The sequence below is a fragment of the Triticum aestivum genome, chromosome 2B (assembly GCF_018294505.1).
Source record: "Triticum aestivum cultivar Chinese Spring chromosome 2B, IWGSC CS RefSeq v2.1, whole genome shotgun sequence".
NCBI classification, from domain to species: Eukaryota; Viridiplantae; Streptophyta; class Magnoliopsida; order Poales; family Poaceae; genus Triticum; species Triticum aestivum.
The window spans coordinates 26,835,066-26,850,053 of record NC_057798.1 but is presented as its reverse complement, the minus strand read 5'-3'; the positions used below and the strand labels follow the sequence as shown (position 1 = coordinate 26,850,053).

The window sequence follows — 14,988 nt, the reverse complement described above, 5'->3', positions numbered from 1 at the left end:
TCCCTACTCTCCAAATACGACTCTGCTTAAAAGTTTGAATCCCAACTACCAAGCTCTGCCGAATAAGTGAGGATACCTTCTTGGGACCATCCCGAAAGATATCTCCATCCAGATAGTACTTTGCATGAAGAACCTTTGAACACAGGAACTGGTATTGTGAGTTTGTGACAAGGCATGATACTTTCTTGGCTAACATAGCTAAGTTGAAACAGTGAAGGTTGAATCTCACACCTCCCAACTTTTTTGGTATGCATAATTTCCACCGACCACTCCAATGCATTTTACTTTCTACTCATTATCACGTCACCAAAACCCGACAGTAATTTTCATGATGTCCTTGCAAATTCCTTTTGGAAGTTCGAATACTCACATCGCAAGTCCCTCATTCCGCCCCGCACTTTGTATATCTCTTCCCATAAAAATTCTTCATAGATGTTAGTAAAGCGCCGTGAATCCATCACCACCTTCCACTCGAACATCAATATAGTTTCTGTCCGAGAACAAGCGAGATAACTTCATTTCCTTTCTCTAGAATAAAGCAACTCCTCCTTTCCTTCCATCACAAGGGTTAACCGTCACAAAATCTATTTTGAAATGATGCCACAAACATATGGTGGAATGCCAACCAAGTGAGTCTCCGAGAAAAAAACAATACCTTGGGATTGTGTCACCACTGGACATCCAACATAGCTTGAACTGCCGAGGCATTCCCTAGTCCCCAACCATTCTAGGCTAGGGCTCTCATTGTTCCCGGCACTACTCCACGAAGGAACCCACCAATTCTGAGTGTGTAGTTAAAATTGAGTTACCACTTTCTGTCGTATGCCTCCTAGATGCCTCATTATTCTTCCTCATATCATCCTCATTAGCACACACATTAAGGTTTTCGTACGTCTTCAAGTCTATGAGCATCGGGACTGTGGGAGTCAGGTCCCTCATAGCTGGGTCAATGTCATCAACCTCCTCTAGAGCCGACCGCTTCTTGGCATTCTTGTCCGCCTTGGCACATCCCTAGGCTTCATAGGGTTGCTTTTTGTGCCATCAAGTTCCCTTGTACCATTGTTATAATCACCCTGGTTCTGCTTGGGGCAGGTATGCTCCTGCCTCCTGGTGTAATCGCCAATCAAAGAACTCACCATGCCCGTCCTCTACTTGCATGATAATAACCCCACTACGACCTCTAGCATCGAATCCTCTGTCCCTTAAGACGGCTCCTCAACCCTACCATGTCTCACGGCCAGCGTTAAGCCATGGCACCATTTGAGGTCCTTGGCCTCATGCTCATTTGTTCCACATTCAAGGTGTGAGTGTCCGCTTTGCCTGCCCGTCTCACAAAATCATGGAATATTTTCATATTACTTCACTTGAAAAAAAGATTATGTTCCCCTCCACAAGTGACAGTAAAAATTTTGTGAGGGCTTTAGGTACACTAAACATAACACGAGCCCACATATAATTTCCAATTCCTCTCATCTCAATCCACCTTATCCAACTTACCATTGCGCCCAGCATAGCCTTCGACTGGTAACCATATAACAAGGGGGAAATTTGGCCAGGACTTAGGAGCAGTGAGTGAATGATGACCACCCGCACAATGTACCCAGACTACAGATCACTCTACCTTCTTGAGCAATGAACCAGAAGCAATTTGAAAAAGTCATACTACAATTATTTCTGAAATGGCACAGTTTTTCTGCGAAGGGCCAGAACCCCACATGGTTCAGAATCTGCTGCTTGAGCAGCAACCAACTAACTTTCATCCTTTGCTTGATCATCATAAGTCCACCATTTATCCCCAACTGGCCTGTACATATTTCTCAGCGAGAAATCCTCGCCATCGGAGAGTCACGGCGCTCTTTTGTCTGTTGAGTTTTGTACCAGGTTACAGGAACATGGGACCCATAAGGGCAACGATCTCATTTGCTGCATACCTGGATAGTTAGCCAGTTACCACCACCTGACCTGGTAGGTGTTCCTTGTTTTTATCCCGCCACATGGATGGAGTTCAATTTTAAATTTCATCACAAGTTTCTGCCAAATTTCACGGGCATGCATCATGTACATGGCTCCACAATCAAAATAGCTCTGGGCTGCTACGTACATGCACACACCTGGTTCTTCAGAGATGCAGCAGCTACCCGAACGAACCAGACGTGATGGTCATGTTCAGGTACATGGGATTTACATGCATGGTAGACTGGTAGTGATCAGTAAAACATCGAGCAGTCAAGTACTTCACATACTTATAGACCAAGATATTGGATTTCTCCATCATCCTTTTCTAATTACAGACCATGCACATTTCTTATAAATGTCCCTTGCTGCATTTTAAGAACCGACACTAATAATGCTGGCGCGGCCCTTGCTTACTCGGAGGAGGAGCAATATATACTATCTACTTGTCGCATGTAACATCAATCACAAGTGTCATATGAAACCTGACGTGGTCTGATCTGTTGTTGTATCATCTACAGCATTTGCTCCGGAAGCACCGGCGTGAGCAATGGCTTACCTTGGAAGAACGCCTCAAGGTTCCCGATCATGAGGTCCGAAATATCAGAGGCCGACTCCACAGTGAAGACGGCCTCATGCGCTGTGAGCACCACATTTTCCATGGAGAGTAGCTCTGCCGGCACCTCAGGCTCCTTCTCAAAGACATCGAGGCCTGCGCCCGCTATCCCCCCTCCCTTGAGTGCGCTGATGAGCGCTGCCTCATCAACGTTCCCTCCGCGGGCAATGTTCACGATGACGCCATCTTTCCCTAGTGCCTCCAGGACTTCCGTGTTGACAATGTGCTTTGTTTGATCATTGAGAGCGCACGCCACGATGAGCACGTCAGATTCGAGAGCGAGGTTGATGACACTGGGGAAATAGTTGTAAGAGATGGTAGCTGAATCCTTCGCCCTTCTGGAGTGATAGGAGATGGTGCAGCCGAATGCCTGGAGCCGCCTCGCGATCGATGAACCGATGCTCCCCAAACCGATGATGCCTACTCGCTTGCCACTGAGCTGGTGCATAGTCGGAATAAATATTGACATCAGTTTCTGTTTGAGATAAAAACATATATGTATGCAAAGAACAGAACTTGGGGGAGTCGATGTAAGGTACTCTGAATTCTAGCACCCTACTGCTGATCTCGTTGAGCAATTTGCAAAACTAATGGCAAGATGTGGGTTCAAATCTTGGCAGTTCAATCAAATACTCTGGTTGACAAAGTCCAAAATTTGTTGTGATTTCCAGTTGAATACAAAATTTGTTGTGATTTTCGGATCAAAAAGAAGAAAGACTTCAGAAATAATGTGTCTGCTACTATTTCAGCAGAGAAGGAAACCACGGACCTTGGAACCAAGCGGGTAGTCCCCGCGGGCCGGCCACAGCCCGCGCCGGACGAACCGGTCTGCCGCCGAGACGCGCCGGAGCACGTCGATCAGGAGCCCGACGGCGTGATCCGCCACGTCAGTGGAGAATGTCTCAGCGGCGCCGGCCACGGCGACGCCCCGGCGCGCGCACTCGGCGAGGTCGATGTGGTCCAGGCCGGCGGCGGTGGTCACGACGCAGCGGAGGCACGGGGCCGCGTCGAGGAAGGCGGCGTCGACTTGGATGGCGCCTCCGCCGACGACGACGGCCGCCCGCGGGGGCTCACCGGCCCCCCGGGCGGCGGCGGACGCGGCGAGGAACGCCGGGAGCGGAGCACCCGAATCGTAGAGGCTGTGGACGCGGTAGCGCGCGCGCAGCGCGGCAGCGAGGCCGTCGTCGGCGCGGCGAAGGTAGAGGACCGACGGCTTCCCGCCGGTGGCAGGCGCCCGCGCCGCGGCGCCGACGGTGGATGCCATCGGCCGTTGCTCCGAGGGGAATTTTGCTGATCCAGAGCTGAACTGATCCTTGTGGCCTGCAGACTTGGATAACTGGTGTGTACGGGGATTTCTAACCGATCTCCTAAAGGTTACTTATAAGAGAGGATCCAGAGTAAATTTAGTAGAGTAAACTTTTACCCCAATATGGCCATCTAGCCGATCCCTTATTGTTAGTGGAGTAAAAACAAAACTTTGTAGATTTTATGTCTTAGCCGTATCAACTTCAAGCATGGATGGTGCTCCAACGATGCCCAAGAGAACCTTGTATACAGTTTGATCGCACATCCACGGAGTTGTTGTAGTGCTCCGTAATTCTCTCCCAAAACATAGTCCTGATTTGATCCGTTTCAATCGTTGCATCCATGAAGATCGTGCACCAAGCAGTGCAAAGAGCAATATCCTCTTTTTGGTCGTGGTTGGTGGTGCGTGACCTTGACTCCCGCGTGCTCGCTTCGGTCACCTCCATAACCTCCTCTTGATCCCCCACCTCCTCATCATCCACCACCTCCTCGGTCTGCTCCTCCTCCTATTCCTCGGCCACCTCTTGCTCCATATCTTAGGCCACCTCCAACTCATGCCAAATGGAATCGTAGTTGAGTTCATCAAGTCCAATAGCGGCCGAGGATTCCAAAGACGCGAGGAATTCGGTCGTGTTCATTTGCGCACTACGGCAATAAAACAAACAAAGTGCATCACCACCGGCCACCAACAATCACTATCGGCCAGCAACAGGACGTGAGTTTTTTGTATCTTGTAGGCATTTCATCGAGCACTTGGTGGTCGTGATGCTTGTTGCCGGTTGCGGCCGCCCACGCCGGAGTGGTCATAGGGGCGTCGGAGTAGCTGCACGAGTCACTGTTCTGGCCTTCTTCATCTTCTTCTTCGAGGCCGCTCGGCGAGCGCCGACCCCACCACTATCGGCTTTCGAGCTCATTTGGCTCTGGCGGGAGCGGCAGGAGGGCGGCGAGCCATTACCGGAGAGGCGGTGGCCACCCCGGAGGCCATTTCCGCGGTTGAAGGAGGAGCTTGAACCTGGTGGTTTTGTTTCATCCCCAAACTCTTCTTAGGCGCGTGGGTGATTTTCGGCGGCAATAAATCGGCAGCGGTGGCCGACGAGTTGAGGAAAGGGTTCGAGCAATCCATTCCGGCTGGAGGGATGGTTATCAGTAGCGTCAGCGGAGCGTGGGTGCTGCGGCGGCGAGAGAGTGGACAACGCGGGGTGGGAGAAAGAGAGGCGCTACTTTTACTCGGCCACAGCGGGAGTGAGAATATTTAGGGAGATTGAGCAGATACTGGGAGGTGGAGGATAATTTTTACGCCATTATACCGGTTAGGGGATCAGCTAGGTGCATCGTAAGAGAGGATAACCGAATTTATTGTCCTCCCTTACGGCCTTATTGGGATCGGTTAGAAATGCTATTAGTCATTTTTTATCCGTTTTTGAGACTTGGATGAACTGAACTTTGTTTTCTGAAAATATTTCATCTGCCCTTGAAAATTTGTGTCTTTGCAATTTCTCTCACCGAGTTATTTAAAAAAAAATGTTTCGCGAGGTTAGCAAAATATTGTTTGTAGCCAACCAATTGATAGTCACACTTTTACTTACAAAAATATTGCCTAGCCAATGTTTCACAACCAACTAATCATGTTCATACTTGCGACATGTTTCCCTTCCTTTTTATTTTTCTAGACCAACAAGCATGCTTTCGTCCCAACTGATAGAAGAAATGATTTATAATTAAGCCTAAATATAACGGCAGCAAAATTTATCTCACTTTGATTTATCAATGAAGTGAACAGTATACATGTGTAGATGTTGATAAAAAAATATTTAAAGTACAATCACTACAGGAATCAGCTTCTTTGCCGTCTGCCATGACAGACGACAAAGGACCATAAAGCGGACGGCAAAGGACTTTGCCGTCAGCCGCCGACGGAAAACATGCCCGACAAAGCAAGCTACGTTAAACAGCTTCTTTGCCGTCTGCTTTGAGCCAGCGGACGGCAAAAGCCCTTTGCCGTCGGTGGCAGATGACAAAGAAAGTGGACGGCAAAGAATAGACGTTAGCCCCATTAGGTGGCTAACGGGAGGCTTTGTTGTCTGCCAGCGGACGACAAAGATGTCCTCTCCTTTGTCGTCTGCTTCCTGGCGTCAGCTGGCCCGTCACTACTCCCCGCTCTTTGCCGTCTGCCACAGTGATACGTCTCCAACGTATCTATAATTTTTGATTGTTCCATGCTGTAATATTCTCATTCTAGGATGTTTTACAATCATTTTAGAGCAACTTTATATCATTTTTTGTGACTAACCTATTGACATAGTGCCTAGTGTCAGTTGTTGTTTTGTGCTTGTTTTTTACTTCGCAGAAAATCAATACCAAACGGAGTCCAAACGCAGTGAAACTTTTGGGAGAACTTTTCTGGACCAGAAGTACTAGAGGGGTGTCCCGAGGGGGGCACAACCCACCTGGGCGCGCCCGGGGGCCCAGGCCCACCCTGGTGGGTTGTGCCCACCTCGGTGGCCTTCGGCACCGCCTCTTTGCTCTATCAATACCCAAATATTTCAGAAACCCTAGGGGAGTCGACAAAAATCGATTCTACTGCCGCAAGTTCCAGAACCACCAGATCCAATCTAGAGACCATCACGGATGGGTTCATCATCCTCATTGGTGCCTCTCATATGATGCGTGAGTAGTTCATTGTAGACCTACGGGTCCATAGTTAGTAGCTAGAGTGATTCCTCTCTCTCTAAAATAAACTCAAATAAATTTCATGGATAAAAACATAGATCTGATCATAAACTCAAATTTCATCGGCAACAAACACACCGCAAAAAGAGTTACATCAAATAGATCTCCAAGAGACCATTGTATTGAGAATCAAGAGAGAGAGAGAGAGAGAGAGAGAGAGAGGAATCCATCTAGCTACTAACTATGGACCCGTAGGTCTACAATGAACTACTCACGCATCATATGAGAGGCACTAGTGAGGATGATGAACCCATCCGGGATGGTCTCTAGATTGGATCTGGTGGTTCTGGAACTTGCGGCGGCTAGAATTGATTTTTGTCGACTCCCCTAGGGTTTCTGAAATATTTGGGTATTTATAGAGCAAAGAGGCGGTGCGGAAGGCCATCGCCTCTTTGCTCTATAACGCCCAGGTGGGTTGTGCCCACCTCGGTGGCCTTCTGCACCTCCTCTTTGCTCTATAAATACCCAAATATTCCAAAAACCCTAGGGGAGTCGACAAAAATCAATTCTAGCCACCGCAAGTTCAGAACCACCAGATCCAATCTAGTGACCATCACAGATGGGTTCATCATCCTCATTGGTGCCTCTCATATGATGCGTGAGTAGTTCATTGTAGACCTACGGGTCCATAATTAGTATCTAGATGGATTCCTATCTCTCTCTCTTGATTCTCAATACAATGGTCTCTTGGAGATCTATTTGATGTAATTCTTTTTGCGGTGTGTTTGTTGGGATCCGATGAAATTTGAGTTTATGATCAGATCTATGTTTTTATCCATGAAATTTATTTGAGTTTCTTTTGATCTCTTATATGCATGATTACTTATAGCCTCGTATTTCTTCTTCGAATATTTGGTTTAGTTAGGCCAACCAGATCGATTTTTCTTGCCATGGAAAGAGGTGCTTTGTGATGGGTTTGATCTTACGGTGCTTGATCCTAATGACAAAAGGGGAACCGACACATATGTATCATTGCTACTAAGGATAACAAGATGGGGTCTATTTCTACATAAATAGATCTTGTCTACATCATGTCATCGTTCTTATTGCATTACTCCGTTTCTTTGTGAACTTAATACACAAGATGCATGCTGGATAGCGGTCGATGTGTGGAGTAATAGTAGTAGATGCAGGCAGGAGACGGTCTACTAATATTGGACGTGATGCCTATATAATGATCATTGCCTAGGATATCGTCATGATTATTTGAAGTTCTATCAATTGCCCAACAGTAATTTTTTTACCCGCCGTATGCTATTTTTCTCGAGAGAAGCCACTAGTGAAATCTACGGCCCCCGAGTCTCTTCTTTATCATATTTTCCTTCATGATCCATTTTTATTTGCTTTTATTTTCAGATCTATTAATCTAAAAACCCAAAAATACCTTGTTGCAATTTTAATTTATTTATTTTATCTCGCGTTCCCGCGAGATCTATTTATCCAATCTACTACAAATTTTACCTATCTTTTACTCGGGAGAGATTGACAACCCCTCTTTACGTCGGGTTCAAGTATTTGTTCTTTGTGTGCAGGTTCCATTCACGTAGTGTTGCGTGATTCTCCTACTGGTTCAATGACCCTGGTCTCATCACTGAGGGAAATACCTACCGTCGCGGTGCTGCATCATCCCTTCCTCTTTGGGGAAATATCGACGCAATTCAAGTCGCATCAAAAGGAATTTGTGGTGCCATTGCCGGGGAGACACCACCAACATCTACCAGGTTCCTAATCATAAATCTCATCTCCTTGCAATTTACATCATTTGCCATTTGCCTCTTGTTTTCATCTCTCCCACTTCACAAAAATTTGTCGTTTTATTCGCCCTTTTTTTTGTTCGCCGTTTCTCATTGGATCTCTTATTTGCTTGAATTTGTCACCATGAGTGACTTTGGTATGGCAGAAATAGATGATGGCCTCACTCCTAAAATTGAACGATCTGGCAATCTGGATGCTAAAACTTTTGTTTTGGGGCAAGGGAATGTTATTGGAAAAGAACGTATCCAAGAATTTTTCAATTGTGCTGTAAATTTAAGCCTTGATGATGTTCCTATACTCCAGAGGACTAAATCTTATGCGGAAGCTATTTCAGCACTAGTTTTGAAACTTGAAAATAAATTTATCCGTACCCATCCTACCTTGCAAAGATTGTTTTATGAGCTAACCATTATAAAGAATCCCAAAGCTAAAAAGTTAGCCACCCTTGTTCTTATGAATGAATTTGATTACATAATACGAGAAGCTAGGGAAAATTTTGATTTCTATGGTATGAATCGTGAAAAACCGGTGATAGATGAAATTCTTTATAATAGTGATTATGTGCTAAGACATTTGCTTGGGGATAATCAAATCTTTGATGAGAATCTTAAAAAGGAACCCCTGTTTTAGATATAATCCAATAAGTTTTTAACAATGTTAATCAACACTATTGTTAGATTGCAGCCGAAAATCAAAGGGGATATGATGATAAGCAACTTGATAGTGCTAAAGTTTCTATGGATAATGTGTTGTATGTTGTTTTTGCAAAACCTCCTGATAAAAACATCTCCGAGATAAATAAACTTAAAAATGAGAAAACATAGAACTTTGTGTTATGCATAGCTAGGGGCGTAAAACGATAGCGCTTGTTGGGAGGCAACCCAATGAATATTTTTTTTCTTTTTTTCTGTTTGTTCTTGAGTGTTTGCACAATTATGCTACTGTTATGATTGTGTTTTTTTATGTTTTAATTAGTGTTTGTGTCAAGTAAAGCCTTTGGGATTATGTAGGGTGATAGTTGATTTGATCTTGTTGGAAAACAGAAACTTTTGCGTCCAGAAAAACAACTTTCAAAAATCACAGAATTGACGAATGCTTCTGAATTTTTTACACAAGATTTATATACAAATTGCCTACATCCTCCTAATTGTTCAGAATTTTTTTAGTTACATATGTATACGAAGTTTTCAAATTGCTGCTAACTGTTCTGTTTTTGATATATTCTGTTTTCTTTGCGTTGTGTGCTTATTTTTGATGAATCTATGGACTCTTTTGGAGGGTTTGAGCCATAGCAAAGTTGGAATACAGTAGATATAATGCAAAAATAAAATATGAGTGGGTTTGCAACATTACTTAGAGTACTGATTTGCTTTGTTATACTAACGGATCTCACGAGGGTTTTGTTGAGTTTTGTGTGATTGAAGTTTTCAAGTTTTGGGTGAGATCACTATGGATGAAGTAATAAAGAGTAAGAAGATCTTAAGCATGGGGATGCCCATAGAACCCCAAGTTAATATCCAAAGAGAAGCAAGCAAATAAGCTTGGGGATGCGCAAGTGGCATCCCCTCTTTCTTCTAACGACCATCGGTATTTTACTTGGAGCTATATTTTTATTCGTCACATATCATGAGTTTTGCTTGGAGCGTCTTGTATGATATGAGTCTTTGCTTGTTTTGCTTTTTATTTTGTGTCATGAATCCATGCTGGACACACCCATTTGGGAGAGCCAAAATTATGCTATGACTTGTTAGAATTGCTCTTTATGCTTCACTTAAATCTTTTTGAGCTATGGAATTTCTCTACTGCTTCACTTATATCTTTTTGAGCACGGCGTGCTTTAGTATTTTTGAAGAAATACTATCATGCTTCACTTAGATTTATTTGAGAGTTACTAAATTTTTTAAGAAATTCTCGCTCACTTCGGTTAAATTATTTTGAGAGAATAAATTTTTTATGCTCATGTTCTTCACTTATATTTGTTTGAGCTATCAAAAGAAACATATGAAACTAGTCCCAAAGTGATAGATATTCAAGAGGGATATAATAAAAACTTTCATGAAGATCATTGGACAAAATAAACTTGATTCCTTGTAATAGTTTTGCGATATGATGATATAATATGTGAGCCATGTCGATGAGTAATCATGATTTAGTAAGAATATTGGTGTTAAGGTTTGTGATTCTCTATGCAAGCACGAAAGTCAATAGTTATGCAATGAAATTATATCCTACTTGTGGTGCATTATTCGGTGTTAGTTATACTTAATGCTTGCTTATGAGATTTTTCGTTTCTTGGTTGGATGCTTCTCAATCTTTTGCTAGCCTTCATTTGCACTAAGTATGATCACTACTTATGCATCCAAAATCCTTAAACCAGTTGTGTCTTATGAGTCCACTATACCTACCTATATGCGGTATTCTTTTGCCGTTTTAAGCAAATTTGTATGTGCCATCCCTAATTTTCAAAGTAAATTTCTCTTTTGTGTGCTCGTACCGCTCATGAAACTGTAGGGGGTGGCTGATATATTTCCATGCTAGATGTGTTATTCTCAAAATTAGCGTTTATTCACTTGTCATTGCACGAGAGTACGACAAATGTATTAGGGATGCCCAGTCCCGAAATGAAAAATGAATTAACTTTATGTTGTCAAACAATAAATTCCTTGGAAAGTGTTGGTATGGAAGGCACCCGTGGATACGGCTAGCCATGGAAAGTGAAAGTATGGTGGGAAAAGGAATAAACTTTATTTTCTTTTTGGTAACCTCCTATGATATATCTTGCATGGAAAGTATTGGGAACTACTCGATCATGTTCGTTGACAGGAAAAGCATGCCACCCAAAATGTTTTTATCTCTATCTTTTTCGCTTTGAGCTCTGGCACCTCTGCAAATCCCTACTTCCCTCCAAGAAGGGCCTTTCTATTTACTTTATGCAATTTTTGTTTCGAGTCTCCATCTTCTCTTATAAAATCACCAACTAAGGGGCACTATGATCGTACTTGAGCATTAGGTGTAGCTAATATGCGAGTGTGTTTCATGAATGGATCAATGTTTCAGCATAATGGTCTAGGGATAACTTGCTTTAGTATTGATATTTTGAAAGACATGGTTGCTTGTTAATATGCTTGAGTATTGAAATCTTCATGTCAAAACTAGACTATTGCTTTGAATCATATAAATGTCGAAATGTACATGTTCTAAGAAAAGAAAATGTGATGAACATGTTAGGCAGCATTCCACATCAAAAATTCTGTTTTTATCATTTACCTACTCGAGGACGAGCGGGAATTAAGCTTGGGGATGCTGATACGTCTACAATGTATCTATAATTTTTTATTGTTCCATGCTGTTATATTATAATTCTTGGATGTTTTACAATCATTTTATAGCAACTTTATATCATTTTTTGGGACTAACCTATTGACATAGTGCCCAGTGCCAGCTACTGTTGTTTGCTTGTTTTTTTACTTCGCAGAAAATCAATGCCAAACGGAGTCCAAACGTAGCGAAACTTTTTGGAGAATTTTTCTGGACCAGAAGACACAAGATGGGCCGAAGAAGTACCAAAGGGTGCCCCGAGGGGGGCACAACCCACCTGGGCGCACTTGGGGGCCCAGGCGCGCCCTGGTGGGTTTTGCCCACCTCGGTGGCCTCACGCATCGCCTCTTTGCTCTATAAATACCCAAACATTTCAGAAAACCTAGGGGAGTTGCTACCTCTTGAGCACTGCGTTGGATTTCCCCGAAGAGGAGAGGATGATGCAGTAAAGTAGCGTAAGTATTTCCCTTAGTTTTTGAGAACCGAGGTATCAATCCAGTAGGAGATCACGCATGAGTCCCTCGTACCTACATAAAACGATAGCTACTCGCAACCAACACGATTAGGGGTTGTCAATCCCTTCACGATCACTTACGAGGGTGAGATCTGATAGAGATGATAAATAATATTTTTGGTATTTTTGATATAGAGATGCAAAGTAAAAAGTAAAAGGCAAAGTAAAACAAAGCAAGTAATAAAGTAATGGAGATTGATATGATGAGAATAGACCCAGGGGCCATAGGTTTCACTAGTGGCTTCTCTCAAGAGCATAAGTATTCTACGGTGGGTGAACAAATTACTGTTGAGCAATTGATAGAAAAGCAAATAATTATGAGATTATCTAGGTATGATCATGTATATAGGCATCACGTCCAAAACAAGTAGATCGAAACAATTCTGCATCTACTACTATTACTCCACTCATCGACCGCTATCCAGCATGCATCTAGAGTATTAAGTTAAAAACAGGCCTTAAGCAAGATGACATGATGTAGAGGGATAAAAACATGCAATATGATAAAAACCCCATCTTGTTATCCTCGATGGCAACAATACATTACGTGCCTTGCTGCCCCTGCTGTCACTGGGAAAGGACACCACAAGATTGAACCCAAAGCTAAACACTTATCCCATTGCAAGAACTACCAATCTAGTTGGCCAAACCAAACGGATAATTTGAAGAGACTTGCAAAGAGAACTCAATCATAAAAAAATTCAGAGAAGAATCAAATATTGTCCATAGATAAGCTGGATCATAAACCCACAATTCACCGGTCTCAACAAACACACCACAAAAATAAGATTACATCGAATAGATCTCCACAAGAAAGGGGGAGAACATTGTATTGAGATCCAAAAAGAGAGAAGAAACCATCTAGCTACTAGCTATGGACCCGAAGGTCTGAAGTAAACTACTCACACTTCATCGGAGAGGCTATGATGTTGATGTAGAAGCCCTCCGTGGTAGATGCCCTCTCTGGCGGAGCTCCGGAACAGGCCCCAAGATGGGATCTCGCGGATACATAAAGTTGCGGCGGTGGAATTAGGTTTTTGGCTCCGTATTTGATCTGACGGGGGTAGTAGGTATATATAGGAGGAAGGAGTACGTCAGTGGAGCAATAGGGGGCCCATGAGGCAGGGTGGCACACCCAGGGTTGGGCGCCCTCCACCCTCGTGACCGCCTCTGGAACTTCTTGGAGTAGGGTCCAAGTCTCCTGGATCACGTTCGGTGAGAAAATCACATTCCCAAAGGTTTTATTCCGTTTGGACTCCGTTTGATATTCTGTTTCTTCGAAATACTGAAATAGGCAAAAAAACAGCAATTCTGGGCTGGGCCTCCGGTTAATAGGTTAGTCCCCAAAATAATATAAAAGTGGAAAGTAAAGCCCAATATAGTACAAAACAGTAGATAAAGTAGCATGGAGCAATAAAAAATTATAGATACGTTGGAGACGTGTCAAGCATCCCCAAGCTTAATTCCTGCTCGTCCTCGAGTAGGTATATGATAAAAAATAATTTTTGATGCGGAGTGATACTTTGGCATAATTTCAATGTAAATATTATTAATTGTGGCATGAATATTTAGATCCGAAAGATTCAAGAAAAAAGTTCATATTGACATAAAAGTAATAATACTTCAAGCATACAAATTAAAGCAATCATGTCTTCTCAAAATAGCATGGTTAAAGAAAGTTATCCCTACAAAATCATATAGTCTGGCTATGCTCTATCTTCATCACACAAAGTATTTAATCATGCACAACCCCGATGACGAGCCAAGCAATTGTTTCATACTTTAGAAATCTCAAACTTTTTCAACTTTCACGCAATACATGAGCGTGAGCCATGGACATAGCACTATAGGTGGAATAGAATGGTGATTGTGGAGAAGACAAAAAAGGAGAAGATAGTCTCACATCAACTAGGCGTATTAATGGGCTATGGAGATGCCCATCAATAGATATCAATGTGAGTGAGTAGGGATTGCCATGCAACGGATGCACTAGAGCTATAAGTATATGAAAGCTCAACAAAAGAAACTAAGTAGGTGTGCATCCAACTTGCTTGCTCACGAAGACCTAGGGCACTTTTGAGGAAGCCCATCATTGGAATATACAAGCCAAGTTCTATAATGAAAAATTCCCACTAGTATATGGAAGTGACAACATATGAGACTCTCTATCATGAAGATCATGGTGCTACTTTGAAGCACAAGTGTGGAAAAAGGATAGTAGCATTGTCCCTTCTCTCTTTTTCTCTCATTTTTTTATTTGGGCCTTTTCTCTTTTTTTGGCCACTATTCTCTCTTTTTTTCGTCTGGAGTCTCATCCCGACTTATGGGGGAATCATAGTCTCCATCATCCTTTCCTCACTGGGACAATGCTCTAATAATGATGATCATCACACTTTTATTTTTCTTACAACTCAACAATTACAACTCGATACTTAGAACAAAATATGACTCTATATAATGCCTCCGGCGGTGTACCGGGATATGCAATGAGTCATGAGTGACATGTATGAAAATTATGAAGGTGGCCTTGCCACAAATACAATGTCAACTACATGTTCATGCAAAAAGCAATATGACAAAAGTAATGCATGTCATATGAACGGAACGGTGGAGAGTTGCATGGCAATATATCTCGGAATGGCTATGGAAATGCCATGATAGGTAGGTATGGTGGCTGTTTTGAGGAAGGTATATGGTAGGTGTATGATACGGTGAAAAGTGCGCGGTATTAGAGAGGCTAGCAATGGTGGAAGGGTGAAAGTGCGTATAATCCATGGACTCAACATTAATCAAAAGA

The 14,988-nt window shown here is 43.0% G+C and overlaps 1 protein-coding gene across 1 annotated transcript; it reads right to left on the bottom strand.

Annotated features, from left to right (window-relative positions):
• Positions 1-2,198: 2,198 nt before the first annotated feature.
• On the bottom strand, positions 2,199-3,930 carry LOC123043232 (glyoxylate/hydroxypyruvate reductase HPR3). The gene is made up of 2 exons (XM_044465614.1): positions 3,339-3,930; positions 2,199-3,008 (listed from the first exon to the last, which is right to left on the bottom strand). The coding sequence occupies exons 1-2, from the start codon at positions 3,831-3,833 to the stop codon at positions 2,469-2,471; spliced, it is 1,035 nt and encodes a 344-aa protein (XP_044321549.1). The 5' UTR covers positions 3,834-3,930; the 3' UTR covers positions 2,199-2,468.
• Positions 3,931-14,988: the final 11,058 nt, after the last annotated feature.

What these genes read in the sequence shown, in the direction of transcription:
- LOC123043232 (XM_044465614.1), bottom strand. Translation starts at nt 3,833, where the DNA reads ATGGCATCCACCGTCGGCGCCGCGGCGCGGGCGCCTGCCACCGGCGGG. An exon ending in ACTACCCGCTTGGTTCCAAG is followed by an intron (nt 3,009 to 3,338) that starts GTCCGTGGTTTC and finishes ACTATGCACCAG; the next exon opens with CTCAGTGGCAAGCGAGTAGG.